At 47.0% G+C, this 14,552-nt stretch overlaps 2 protein-coding genes across 3 annotated transcripts in view; both read right to left on the reverse strand.

Annotated features, from left to right (window-relative positions):
• Positions 1-14,552, reverse strand: part of PRKCB (protein kinase C beta) — a 179,274-nt gene that overhangs the window by 45,407 nt on the left and 119,315 nt on the right. For both annotated transcript variants that reach the window (XM_028705262.2, XM_028705261.2), the window contains exons 10-13: positions 11,282-11,455; positions 8,379-8,470; positions 8,094-8,156; positions 204-342 (exon numbers count right to left, since the gene is read on the reverse strand). In XM_028705262.2, coding sequence (XP_028561095.2) covers positions 204-342; positions 8,094-8,156; positions 8,379-8,470; positions 11,282-11,455 — 468 coding nt within the window. The remainder of the gene's footprint in view (positions 1-203; positions 343-8,093; positions 8,157-8,378; positions 8,471-11,281; positions 11,456-14,552) is intronic.
• Positions 1-14,552, reverse strand: part of SLC5A11 (solute carrier family 5 member 11) — a 342,594-nt gene that overhangs the window by 34,152 nt on the left and 293,890 nt on the right. The window lies entirely within an intron of this gene.

Below are 14,552 nucleotides of genomic sequence, written 5' to 3' on the forward strand. Positions count from 1 at the left end.
GTCCAAAAATGGAAAAATTTGTTAAAGTTGTAATGTGGTGCGATGTGTATTTTTCTTGATGAAAACCAATAAAAAATATTATAAAAAATAAAAATAAAATTTAAAACAAGTTCAATGGATGAAAGCAAGGGGACCTGGGTCTCTCTCTCTCTCTCTCTCTCTCTCTCTCTTTCTCTCTTTCTCTCTCTCTCTCTGTTACTCACCTCGGGCGCAATGTAGTCTGGAGTGCCACAGAAAGTCTTGGTGGTGACGCCATCCCAGATATTCTCTTTGCACATGCCAAAATCAGCAATCTTGATATGCCCCTCAGAATCCAGCATCACGTTGTCAAGTTTCAGGTCGCTGCAGCATTGAAAACAGACTGTGGTTATTAAAGCCTAATGGAGGAAGGTAGAAAAGGCTGGCAGGTAGTTTAAGGGGGGACAGAGCAGAGAAGGCAACCCCCAACAATGAGAGTACCCACCCCCTTGAGCTGAGCAAGCTTTTTATTTTATTATTGTTGTTGTTTATTTATTTGCTAATGACAGCAAAAGTGCAAGCATGGCAAAAGGAAATGAAGACTCCAAAACGTAAACCATAAAACGCCACAACCTGGAAGGACAGTGTGGTTCCAAAAGGATAATAAAGTATTAATAAATTAATAAAGTAATGAAGAGAGCCAGTGTGGTGTAGTGGTTAAGAGCGGCAGTCTCGTAATCTGGGGAACCGGGTTCGATTCCCCACTCCTCCACCTGCAGCTGCTGGGTGACCTTAGTCACACTTCTCTGAAGTCTCTCTGCCCCACTCACCTCACAGAGTGTTTGTTGTGGGGGAGGAAGGGAAAGGAGAATGTTAGCCGCTTTGAGACTCCTTAAAGGGAGTGAAAGGCGGGATATCAAATCCAAACTCTTCTTCTTCTTCTTTACAAAATAATAAAAGCAGGGACCAGCAAACTTTTTCCACTGTCCCTCAGACCTTGTGGAGGGCCGGACTATATTTTGAAAAATAATAATGAATGAATTCCTATGCCCCACAAATAACCCAGAGATGCATTTTAAATAAAAGGACACATTCTACTCATGTAAAAACACGCTGATTCCAGGACCATCCGCGGGCCGGATTTAGAAGGCGATTGGGCCGGATCCAGCCCCCAGGCCTTCGGTTGCCTACCCATGAATAAAAGATTTATACAGTGAGTGGAGAATAAAGGTTCTAGATAGGCTTAAATGAGCCAGACATTTGCATGTACATACTGGAGGCACTGAGTGACCAGGTGCCTTAATATTTGTATAAGAAATAAAACCATGCCATTTATTTGTTATACATGGTCATTCGAGCTCTGCCCTTTGGATACTTTTAAGTTCATGAGCTATCTTTTCAAGAAGGGCAATTTGCTGAGCAAACAAAACACACCCAGCTACCCTTTGAAAGCTGCACATCTATGAACTTTGCAAAGCACGTAGAATCAAAGATGTCAGGGAACTGACATCAGAGACACGGGAGAAGGAGAGGGTCTCAGACTCTGCAGGTGAAGGTCCCAGCACAAGGGGGAGACTCAGCTCAGTGGAAGGGGAAGGAAATACACGTTACACCAAGAGTCCAGGAGAGCAAGGGGAGGAGGAGGTGGAAGGGCTCCGAGATTCTTCCCTGGAAGTCAGTGAAGAGAGCCCAGGCACCCCGCTACCCACGCCCACCCTGCGCAGGAGACTCCCGCGCAATGAGAGGTGGAGACGATTGGGGGTCAAACAGCTTTTATGTTGGCAGAGGTTCAAGAAGCGCCCACAGACAGATTCTGCCAGTGACTGAAGCAGTCAAGCGGAGATGGGCTGTGCAGTCCGGAGGATTTAACCAGGCAACCAAGCACCCAAACGGGGTCGGTTTACGCACGAGTAACTCCAAACTACTACAAAAGAGCTAGGAGGGGCTCCCCAGAGTCATTTAGTTCAACCCCCTGCAATGCAGGAATCCCTTCTCTGAAGAAAAAGCATGCACCAAAAATCAAACCTCCTAAAACATAATGCCACGGTGTAACCGCACTTGTAATGCTGTGCGCAGATCTGGCTGCTTTACACATTGAAAAGAATGCTGTAGAGCTGGTTCAGAAATAGGCAACCGAAACTGTTGCTGCTGCTGCTGCTGCTGCTGCTGCTGCTGCTGTTGTTGTTGTTATTATTATTATTATTATTATTATTATTATTATTATTATTATTATCAATTAAATCTCTATTCTGCACTTCCTCCAAAAGGAGCCCAAGGAGGCAAACCCCAAAGTGATAAAACAAAACAATTAAAAATAAAAATATATTTAAAGCAATAGAAAACATTTTTAAGCAATCTAAGCACATTTTTGATAAATTAAAATCATGTTAAAAATGATCAAGGGGTTAGAATGAAAGGAAAGGAAAGACTTCAGTGTTTGGGGCTTTTAATTTAGATTAATGATTGCTAAGAGGAAAGCGAAGGAAGTGGGGGAAATTATGCACGAGTTGAGCTAAAACCCCCAAAGAGAAAAGTTTTCTCCATGTCTCAAAAGACTAGAAGCTGTGGCTGTATGTTTTTAGGACCCACCTTAATTGGAAGTGGTTTTTAATTGCTTTCAATGCTGTAATCTACCCTGGCACCTTATGGTAACAGGCAGGAAATCAATGAATGAAGGAATCATCCATTGAGTATTGGGCAACTCAGAACAGACAGGGACTTCTTTGCGCAGCACATAGCTAAGTTCCAAAATTCATAACAAGAAGATGCAGTGACTGGCCCAAACTAGACACATTCGTGAAGAAGGCTATCAACGGTAGGGTTGCTATATTTTGAAGAGAAAAAAAAAAAAAAAAAGAGGACACATTTGCTGACATCTGCTTTTAACTATGGATCTCTATGATGACTCTCATCGTGAAAAAGAGGACATCTCCTAGAGCATATGGCTAGCGTGGCTCTGGATATCAGTTGCTAGGAATCACAGGAGGGAAGAGGACTGCAGTGCTCAGATCCAGTCCTCTGTTAGAAGGGATCTCACAGGGAAGCCATCTAGGTGAGGGTGACCTCTACTTAAGGAGAAATAAGCCTATACAGGGAGAGCAGGAAAAGGGGATCTTGTTCCCCACTGTGGCAGTCCCTAGTGTATTTCTGTTTAAATGTAATTTACATCTAGATTAGCACTTTTCACATTTAGATTTGCAAGCACATGCAAATTGTATGCAAATTGATGCCCTCCCCCCCCCCTTGGTTTTTTTTTTTTGAGTGACGCATTTCCGCATTCCCTCTTTTTCAGGGTTGGCCACACTGTCACCCTCCCATCCTTCAGCTTTCTCCTTCACTGATGTGACTGTCTGCTTTGCATAAGTGAACTGATAGTTCTCCAAACTCCCTGCTGGGTTGTGAAGGCAGCACAGAGGATCCCTGGCTGTCGGACAGCTGGATTTCATACCCCTAAAGCTACACCCCCAAATTTGGGGGCGGGGCAGGGAGGAGGTCTCCCAGATGGCTTAGGGGAGACAGGCAGGTGTTTGGAGAGGGAGGGGAACTGCTGGAGCCTTGGATGATCTGCTACTGCCAGGAGGCAAGTTTAAAGGGGGAGATCATTCCCTCCTTGTTGAGAACTCTCACTCTCTCACTCACCCATCTGCTGCTGCAAATGCAAGGCGGCAGTTATGGGCAGAGACAGCCCTTTTTAGGGGAAGGAGGAAGCGGTCCTTTTCTGCATCCAAAGAAAGTGGCAGTGAGCTTGTTTGGGTCTGGCAGGAAAGCAGCAACCATTGCTTTCCACCCATGATCAGCTACAGGGCACACCTAAATGCGTCCTAAGTAGATCCACTTGATGAACAGTCTGAAGGACCCTGTGTGAAATACAGGGAAGGAGAGATCTCTCAGTGTGAGAGGCTGGGAGAAGATAGGGATGCTCCCAGGTGAGAACTGGGGACACACATCTTTTTCCATCTGGGGAAAAAAAGTTAAGATACGTTTCTAGAGAAGATCTTGTATTCGTCTATCTCTTTTCCTTTCTTTTTATTATTGTTTGTGTAGATTTGTTGTTGTTGTTGTTTAGTCGTTTAGTCGTGTCCGACTCTTTTTGACCCCATGGACCAGAGCACGCCAGGCACTCCTGTCTTCCACTGCCTCCCGCAGTTTGGTCAAACTCATGCTGGTAGCTTCGAGAACACTGTCCAACCATCTTGTCCTCTGTCGTCCCCTTCTCCTTGTGCCCTCAATCTTTCCCAACATCAGGGTCTTTTCCAGGGAGTCTTCTCTTCTCATGAGGTGGTCAATGTATTGGAGCCTCAGCTTCAGGATCTGTCCTTCCAGTGAGCACTCAGGGCTGATTTCCTTAAGAATGGAGAGGTTTGATCTACTTGCAGTCCATGGGACTCTCAAGAGTCTCCTCCAGCACCATAACTCAAAAGCACCAATTCTTCGGCAGGTAAAGGTAAAAGTACCCCTGACTGTTAGGCCCAGTCATGGATGACTCTGGGGTTGCAGTGCTCATTTTGCTCTATAGGCCAAGGAGCCGGTGTTTGTCCGCAGACAGCTTCTGGTTCATGTGGCCAGCATGACTAAGTCGTTTCTAGCGGACCAGAGCAGCACACGGAAATGCCATTTACCTTCCCACTGGAGCAGTATTTATTTATCTACTTGTACTTTGACGTGCTTTCGAACTGCTAGGTTGGCAGGAGCTGGGACCGAACAACGGGAGCTCACCCCATTGTGGGGATTCGAACCGCTGACCTTCTGATCGGCAAGCCCTAGACTCTGTGGTTTAGACCACAGCGCCACCCGCATCCCTTTGTGTAGGTTACCTTGTCTTTTATTGTATTCTGAAAAGTGTTAATAAAACTCTATAAAAAGAAGAATAATGACCCACTGAGTTCCATGACTTAGAAACCTAGAACTGTAAAGTTGGATAGGACCCCAAGGGTCATTTAATCCAAAATGCAATGAAGGAATCACAGCTAAAGAATCCTTGACAGATGGCCATCCAACCTCTGGTTAAAGCCCCAATGAAGTAAGGTCCACCACCTTCCGAGGGAGTCTGCTCCACTGTTGAACAGCTCTCACCCTCCTTTCTTGCCTTCTGAATCCATCGATTCGGGTCCTACCCTCTGGAACAACAGAAAGCAAGCTGACCAGTGAGGTTGGGTCCTGTTTGGTCTGTTCTCCAGGCCTCAACTGTTGATGGGCAACATCAACTCCATCTACCCACCACTCTCCTTTCTTTGAGCTGAACTTGGACCAGGCAGCCTTCTGCAAAACAGGACATCTGGCCACCCGAGTTCTGGTTTCTGGCTCATGCAAGGCTAGTTCATTGTGATAGCTTAGTGCTGCTAGTGTGTTTGATTGCTACATCACTGGCCGAAAACCAGCACAGAGTCAGGCAACAACTAAACATAAATTTGTGCTGGATTTAGACCACTAGTTCCAATTTATAACTGTTTTCGTTTGGATGTCTTGTGATGTTCAGCTTTTAGAATCTAAAAACTTGTTTTGGGTCTCACTCATAATGCAACACGGAAAAGTTAAAAAATAATAGAAACTAAAAACAAAATGCATAATTTGCAGCCATACTGTAGATTTATCTGGCATTTCTACAACAGTTCCACGGGTTTAAAACATGACTTAATTTGTCTACAGTTATTTCCTTGATTCATTGGCTATTTTGCCCTGTTATTGCTTCAAAACCCAAAGGATATTGTCCAGTTCAGTAATGAAAGCCAAACAAATGCTATGCATATTTTAAGCATTCTGCAATTTTGTTTTTCTCAGGGAAAATAAATGAAAACAAGCATGAGTTATTTCTATGCACCCCCAAATAAGATTAAACATTATATTGGCAATCAGTCATATGGACTAGAAACTTGATTTTTTAAAAAACAAAACAACAACATGCAATTTTGCACCCAGTATTTTTAGCTTGTACATGGAATAATGGCATGCAGACAAGGCTGGGTATCCCACTTCTTCCCAGCCCAAACCACCCCTGGAATGACTCCTGCAATTCCATAATGGTTCTTTTTTAGGGGGATGGAATAAGAAGGGACTTATTTGCCCCCTAACACGCAGGCGTCACCTTCTTTATGAGGCATGAATTCCTTCAGGATCAGTCCTTTGATCCTTTGATGTGGCAGAAACACCCTCACCACCACCACCAAACAATGGGGGCAAAAATCACAGGGGGAATGCAAGTCTCAAGGTTGTCTGTTCTGCTCCACTAATAGAGAAAAATGCTCTTAATTCTCATCAAGCAACAGCAGTTGCAAAACAGAAGAGGGGACTCCCCTCCCCACATGCACACCCAAGGGCTGCCAGAACTGTCAATCTCCCTGAACAGCTCTTACCCTCCTGGCGTTTAGTCAGAATCTCCTCCCTGCTGGGCATCACTAGAAGTAAAATCTCTGAGTGGTGGATGGGTGGTTAGTCCTTGTCTCCAGGGCCCCTGCATGCACAGCAGCAGGCAAATTAGCTAAGAACCCCCACAATCTGGAATCTCCACCAAACCTGTGCCAAGGTTTTGCAGTTTTTGTGCAGCGTTGTGCAGTGAAACCCCACATTTTGCAGTGCCCCACATACTGAGTAATTGATACATCAAACACAGGCCGATGCTGTGGTCTAAACCACTGAACCTCTTGGGCTTGCTGATCGGAGGGTCAGCGGTTCGAATCCCCGCGACGGGGTGAGCTCCCATTGCTCTGTCTCAGCTCCTGCCAACCTAGCAGTTTAAAAGCACACCAGTGCAAGTAGATAAATAGGTACCACTGTGCTGGGAAGGTAAGTGGTGTTTCCATGCACTTTGGCATGGTGTTCCGATGAGCCAGAAGCGGTTTAGTCATGCTGGCCACATGATTCAGAAAGCTGTCTGTGGACAAACGCCGACTCCCTCAGCCCGAAAATGAGATGAGTGCCGCACCCCATAGTCGCCTTTCACTGGACTTAACCATCCAGGGGTCCTTTACCTTTACTGTACTTAACATTAACTACAAACCCCAAAAGTTTTGCAGTTGTTTCGCAGCGTTTTGTAGCGATAACCCTGCATTTTGAAGCACCCCACAAATTGAGCAACTGATACATCAAACATGGACAGGAACAGCTGGCCATTGCACTCATGCAGTAGCCAACGACATGGATTTTGAATTCTTGGCACCATTTTCTGGGACAACAACATCATTCCATTATACCTTTAAGAAGAAAGCTTTGCCTTCAATGGGGTACAGGCCAGGGGGGAATAAACAGAGACAACAGCATACAGAAGGCAGAGCAGAGCTTTCAGAAATGTGCCTTAGGCAGCAATCTTTTTTAAAAAATGATAAATACAGGTGATACCAAAGCGTCTTTATTTTTCATCTGTCAAACGTTGGGGTGGTGGTGCGATATGCTATAATGTCAAACACTTGTCTCTCTCTCCCCACAATTCATGGTGGCTTTCCCCAGAGCCAGCCAGCTGTTTACAGGAGGGAGCTAGATATTCTCCAAGGCTGCTGAGCATATTTTTTTTTGGGGGGGGGGACGCTACTCAAAGAGAAGAGGAAAGGGGGAGGGAAATCAGGGGTGGGTGGGATAATGCCTTCTGCATAGATTACTGCTCTGGGCACCCTAGCAGCCGAGAGCCTTCCAAAGCCACGTCCTGGAATGTTTAGCAGCCAAACAGCAAATGGCAGGTTTTTACAGCAAGACTCCAGACAAATCACTTCTGAAGTGCCAGCTTTATGTGTCAATGATGAGGCAGCGCCGGGCCCTCCCCGCACTGCGAGCTGCCAGCCGTGGCTTGTCAAGCAAACCGAGATTTAAGACCACGAGCAAAGGGAAGCCTCAAAGATGCTCGATCAGCCGGCTTCCCTACAGAATCCAGGGGGGGGGAAACACACACAAAACACCACATTTGTTCGCAAGGCACTGGCACTCAGAAGTCTTTGGCTCTGCTTGATGGAAATACACTCCATGGACGAGGGCCAAATGGCCACCCGAAAGACAAGCTGGTGGCTTTTTTAGAGCACCAGGAACCACGTCCCCATGCGGAAAGCCTTGAATGCACACCCTCAATGCCAATCGCCTGTCAAACAGGAGGGGAGGTGCTGCTGCTGCTGCTGCCTTTCTAGAAGCCCGAGAGAGAAAGCATGCCCACCTACCGATAAATGATTCCTTTGTTATGTAAGAAGAACAGGCCAATGGCTATCTCAGCTGCGTAGAACCTGCAAGTAAAGATTAGAGGAGAAGACGAGTGATAAGGAAGGGAGGCATCTGGAAATGGAAAGCTTTGCTATCTAATTACAGCACGGGGCACCCAGCGTGGAGGGAGAAAGTCCATCTGCCTGCCCCCCCCATAACCCAAGGGAGACTCTTTGCCCCATGGGGCCCCCAAGCCATGTTTGACCTCTTAGCCTGAGCTTTATATTAGGGAGTATCCAACTTACACAGCGTGGGGCTCCTTAAACCTTCCAACCTGTTGAATCTGGTACATGAGATCGCCGCCGTTCACATACTCCATGACAAAATACAAGCGGTCCTAGAGAAGGAGAGAAGAGGAGAGAAAAGCGTAAAATGTAACAAAAGCCCGGAGACGGCTAGTGCCCATTGGGGCTGGTAGGGCAGGAGGGAGGAGGCCAGCAGCAGGTGGCACCAGAGCGAATGACAAGCAGACGCTGAGTGCTACAAGCAGCTACACTGAGACTGAGGAGGAGGAAGCTGGCAGCCAGGGACACCCTCTAAATGGATTGTAAGTAAGACAACAGGCAGGTGCGTGTTGCCTGGGTGCAGAGTAGGGTTGCTGGGGCAGTGCCCCATTGGCCCTAATGTCCTGCAAATCAACCAGAGAACAGTCAGCAGATCCCTGTAAAGGTAAAGGTAAAGGGACCCCTGACCATTAGGTCCAGTCGTGACCGACTCTGGGATTGCAGTGCTCATCTCGCTTTACTGGCTGAGGGAGCCGGCGTACAGCTTCTGGGTCATGTGGCCAGCATGACTAAGCCGCTTCTGGCAAACCAGAGCAGCGCACGGAAATGCCGTTTAGCTTCCTGCCAGAGTGGTACTTATTTATCTACTTGCACTTTGACATGGTTTCGAACTGCTAGGTTGGCAGGAGCTGGGACCAAGCAACGGGAGCTCACCCCGTCGCGGGGATTCGAACCGCTGACCTTCTGATCAGCAAGTCCTAGGCTCTGTGGTTTAACCCACAGCGCCACCCATGTCTACCTGTATTAATGAAAAACTCTCTCTCTCTCTCTCTCTCTCTATATATATATATATTAGAGAATGGCAAGGACGAGTAATTTGGATTGAGGCAGAAGTGTATGAATGAGTAAGGTGGGGTAGGGGGGGTTAAGTCTGTTTTCTTGATCTAAATTGCCCATTCTGGAAATGCTGTACGTCTCATGGGGCTAAACACACAGGTGCCTCCATATGTTTAGTTGCACATAGACAGCAACACAGATCCAACTTTCCTTTTAGCAGCTGAAGCTTTTTGTACGTTTTAAAGCATTCACTTTCCCCCGCAAATTTATTGCTTCACCTTTTTGTAAATTGCTTCGAGGGTTTGTTTTTTTAACAATCAAGCAGTGTATGAATTTTTATGAAATAAACAAACAAATAAGTCAGCACACTTCCCCCCATTTTATCATTCACAGCAACCCTGTAAGGGAGGCTATGTTGAGAGATAGTGACCGGTCACTCAGCGAGCTTCAGAGCTGAGTGGGGATTTGAGGTGATTCCTCCTCCATCTCCACACTGGAGGGCTGTTGCTGCCAGACAGTGTGGACAATACTGAGCTAGATGAATCAAAGTCTCAGGGGAAGCCAGCTCCCTGCAGTCTTTGTTTTGACTGTGGAGGCTCTGATCTCCTTTTGGGGGAAGAAAGATGGTGCGCACATTTAATCCACTCTCATTTTATCCAGGATCAGGAGGGTCACTCGGGAGCAGGTGGAAGGCAAATCCAGAGGCCCCAAAACACCTGGGCAAAAAAGTTAATTCTCTCTCCCTTTGAGATGAAGATTTGAGATTTTCATCCTTGCCAGCAAATGGGAAGAGCAGCTCTGGGTGAGACTGCTCTCCTCCAAATCAAAGCGCTTTGTACTCAGCACCTGATAATACCCTCTGCTACAAATTTTGATTACGTTACCAATATGATTACCGCTAAGCTACAGGCAGGTCTCCGGGAACTAATCCTCTGCCGACACACTTCAGATGTCAGAAAGAGAGACGTGCAAAAGGAAAAGCTTCGCTGCATGCAGGAGTTTCATTAGCGAGCGCAGAGAAGGGCCCAGCCCCACTTGCCTGCCGCTGCAGCAAAACGCCTTTTGCAAAGCCAAATGGCTGGCTGACATTTCAGTGTAATCCTCCGTGCTCATTGTAGGAAGCCTGAAAGGACGGGCCTTGCGCTGTGCCTATCGCTGCCTCCTCTCCTCTTCCTTATCTGCAGCCAGCCCCAAGCAGTTGTGGAAGCAATGACTACTCCCTTTGCAAGCGGTCCCCCCCAATGCCTCCATTTATTTCGGACCGGATGTTCCTGATGATTCATTGCTTTAGGGCAGATGGCCACAATCTGGTGCCCTTCAGCTGTTTTTGGAGTTCAACTCCCACCAACCCCAGGCAGTAGAACCATGTGGCCCCTTCTTCATCTCTTTCCCTTCTTTAGTCCTCCTTATGGCCACAGCCTCTGTCCTTGCCTTCCACCCACTCTGCCCTGGGCTCCCTTAGCCCCCACCATCTACTGAGCACCCCAGCATATCATCTCCAGCTCCTCTTCCTGCCAGCAAGACACAGTTCCTCCCATCTCTCCTAAGCTTCCCCATGTTGTCCAGTTCCCCATGTTGTCCCCCATGTTGATCTTGGTGGCATTGCCTGGGATCAAGGCAAGGATGCTCTCTGTTCAGCTGAGATCAGGGGCGTCCAAACTGTGGTCCACGGACCATGTGGTGCTTGTGGGAAGATGAGTGATTGCAGTGGCTACTCTGTGGTTCTTGGAACCTGGTGTTCCGCCCAGAAGGTGAGTTAGATGGATGGGGTGGAGGGGAGTTTGTTGGCGATATGGCAGGAGTAAGGGAGGAGGCCCTTGAAAGGAGTGGAGGGGATTAGCAGCACAGTTAATGGGAGGCTAGAACGGAGGCATTTAATCTTGATTCAATTACAAATCACCTAGCATCCAGCACAGCTCACTGCAATTTCTTCAACAGACAGAAAAACCATTAAGTGGTCTGCCAAGACCCTCAGCAATTTTCAAGTAGTCCATGTGGGGAGTGGGGGGGCTGGAGTGTGAGAACTGCTGGCTTGGAAACTGTGCAGGATCTAGGGCAGAAGTGTGTGAGCGTGTAGGGATCCTTACCATGGTTTGGAAGCAAGAATGAAGCTGTGTTAGGAACGGGGGCTTCCCAGCCAGAGCGAGCACCCGCTTCTCCACCATGGTGCATTCCACATCGTCGTCTTGGATGACCACATCCTTCTTGAGGATCTTCACAGCGTAGAGCTCATCGGTCCCTTTCCTTTCAGAGAGCATCACCTGAAGGAAGACAAAGGCGGTCACAAGGGCGATGGAGAATGAGCAGACCTCCTAGGCTGGTGCTTTGGCTGCTACTCTGCATGCCAAAGTAACAACATCACGGGAGGAGTGAGGAGGTCCTTGGAAGCCTTGCAGGAGAAGGACTGTGAGCAACATCATGAGAAGGGTGTTCCTAGGACCAAGGTGGAACTGTCAAGCAGCCTTGTCATTTTTGCGGTCGGGTTTATTAATGTAATCTTGTTCTTTCTAAAGTCCTGAAATGTTGTTGTTTTGCCTGTTGTTATGTTTGCTATTGTGTTGCTGTTTTATTGTGTTATTACAAAATTGTTTTGCAGCGTTTGATTCGGAATGCATTCCTGTCGTCTTGGTTGTAAGTCCCTTTGAACATGACTTTGTGTGTGGAAAAGCAGCGTACAAATAAAACGATGAATTTATTTTATATTTATTAACGCACAGCAGGTGCTTTACCACAGAGCTACTGCTTTCGACTAAAAGTATTGCAGGACACTAGTCCTCATGGTTCGGATGCCATCTGGCACAGGGCTGGCATTCAGCAGCTCTGTCTGATGTTTTGAATTACTATGATATTATTGAATTGCATTCATTCCTTCGTTGTTTGCTTTATTTATATGCTGCTGTGCTTGATGTTATAGTGATTGTAATGCTTGCTGTTTTTTTAATGCTATGGTGAATATTGTGAGCTGCTTTGAGCTCAACATTTGTTGCAAAAGCAGAATACAAATATAAAATCAACTCAAAATCCAATAAAGCAGCTCTCAGCTATAGTCCTTTCCAAAAGACACAGGAACAGAAAAAGGTAAAGGTAAAGGGACCCCTGACCATTAGGTCCAGTCGTGACCAGCTCTGGGGTTGCAGCGCTCATCTCGCTTTATTGGCCGAGGGAGCCGGCATACAGCTTCCGGGTCATATGGCCAGCATGACTAAGCCACTTCTGGCGAACCAGAGCAGCGCACGGAAACACTGTTTACCTTCCCGCTGGAGTGGTACCTATTTATCTACTTGTACTTTGACGTGCTTTTGAACTGCTAGGTTGGCAGGAAGCTGCTTTATACTGAGTCAGAGCCTTTGTTCATCCACACCATTGGTCTGTCTACACTGACTGGCAGTGGCTCTCCGTGGTTTCGGGCAGGTTCCCTCCCACATCTCCCTGGAGATGCCACTGGGGATTGAACCCAAGAACTTCTGCATGCAAAGCAGGTGCTCTACTGCTCCAGCCCGTCCTTCTGTGAGTGAGATTGAAGTTCACCCATGCCCATTTGGCAACCCCTCACCTGCCCAATTGGCTGCCCCGCAAGCCAGCCCACGCCTCTTCCCCTGTGTGGAATAACTTGTCCCCCTAATATTTTAAACCAGTTGTGGCAAGCTGCAGATTTATTTATTACAATAAACCCGAGCCGCAGAGCTTCCTGCCAACATAATTTTCCGTCGTTAATCAAATCAAGCCAAAGGAAGGCTCCCGAAAAATGCCAACAACACCCTGCCAGTTATTAAGATACATTGCTTCAATTTGTTGTGGTATTGCTTTGGAAATCAACACGGCCACCTCCCCCCACCCCCCAACCTGCTCACTGGCCTGTGGTGTTCAAAATGGATGTTATATTCCCTGGAAATGGATTGTTTTGCCACACAGTCGATCGCCACCTTGGTAGGGGGGATTTCTGGAGCACCTCGCCTGACTGTGATCTACTCTGCCCCAGGATCCTTCCGATCTGCAACATCACATCCAGCCCGTCCCTATGACCTCTGAGCCTGCTCAACTGCTCCTCTGGACCGGTAGCTCTAGAGCAGATTCCTGGTCTTGCCTTTGACCTGGGCAACTCTCATGCTTCATGTGGTCTGACTGGCTACTAGGCCTGGTGCCCCCTTCTTGCATTCTACTTACTTTGCAGTCGTATTTATTTATAGGCAATTCATACGCAGTCACGGAAATTGCATATTCATTCGGTAACACAAGTACTCCCATATTCAACACCACAAGTTAATAAAAGTTAAAGACAAATGCTGTAAGAAAAATAAAACTCTAAAGCTGCAAAATAACCCCACTTGCCTGGGAGGCAGCCCTCCTGAGTTTAATACTTCGGAGGAGGCCTGGTTAGGAGTATCCCATACAGTGGGGCCTGGGGGACTTGTGGCCCTGCAGGGGTTCACAGAAGCATAGAGCTGTAGGGTTGGAAGGGATCCCAAGGGTCATCTAGCCCAACCCTCTGAAAGGTAGGGATCACAGTTGAAGAATCCATCACACGATTCATTGTTGGACTCCAGCTCAGTTGGTAAAGCATGATTCTCTTAATCACAGTCATGGGTTCAAGCTCCAGGTTGGGCAAAAGATTGCTGCACTGCATGGGTTGGGCTAGATGACCCTCAGGGTCCCTTCCAACTCTTTGGTTCTGTGATTCTGTGAACTCCTGCCAGCCCCTGCAGCCACCAGGGTCAATAATGAGGCATGATGGGAGTTGGAGTCTGACAAGATATGGAGGGTCATAGAGGTTCTGCATCTTTGCTTTAAAGCTACAAAAATCTAACACAGTGGTACCTCAGGTTAAGTACTTAATTCGTTCCGGATGTCTGTTCTTAACCTGAAACTGTTCTTAACTTGAAGCACCACTTTAGCTAATGGGGCCTCCTGCTGCTGCCGCGCTGTCGGAGCACGGTTTCTGTTCTCATCCTGAAGCAAAGTTCTTAACCTGAAGCACTATTTCTGGGTTAGCGGAGTCTGTAACCTGAAGCGTATGTAACCTGAAGCATATGTAACCCGAGGTACCACTGTACAGTGTCAGATGAAATCAATATGCCAAAGTCCAGGCAAATTTCTGAAAACTACAGAAAACAATATTCGGTGATCATTGAAGTGGTACAATGGGACAGTACACCAGGCTGTTAAGCAGAAGGTTGGTGGTTCGAGCCCACCCAGGGACAGCTGTGGGCAGGATTCATTCATTGCATGGGGTTGGACTAGATGACTCTCAGGGTCCCTTCAAACTTTGCAATTCTATGATTACATGATCTACAAAAATCATTTAAAAGATTTTTAAGATTGAAAAGACGAGCCAATCTTTTAGTGCATTGCATTATGGGA

This window comes from Podarcis muralis, chromosome 14 (genome assembly GCF_964188315.1).
Source record: "Podarcis muralis chromosome 14, rPodMur119.hap1.1, whole genome shotgun sequence".
Taxonomy (NCBI): Eukaryota; Metazoa; Chordata; class Lepidosauria; order Squamata; family Lacertidae; genus Podarcis; species Podarcis muralis.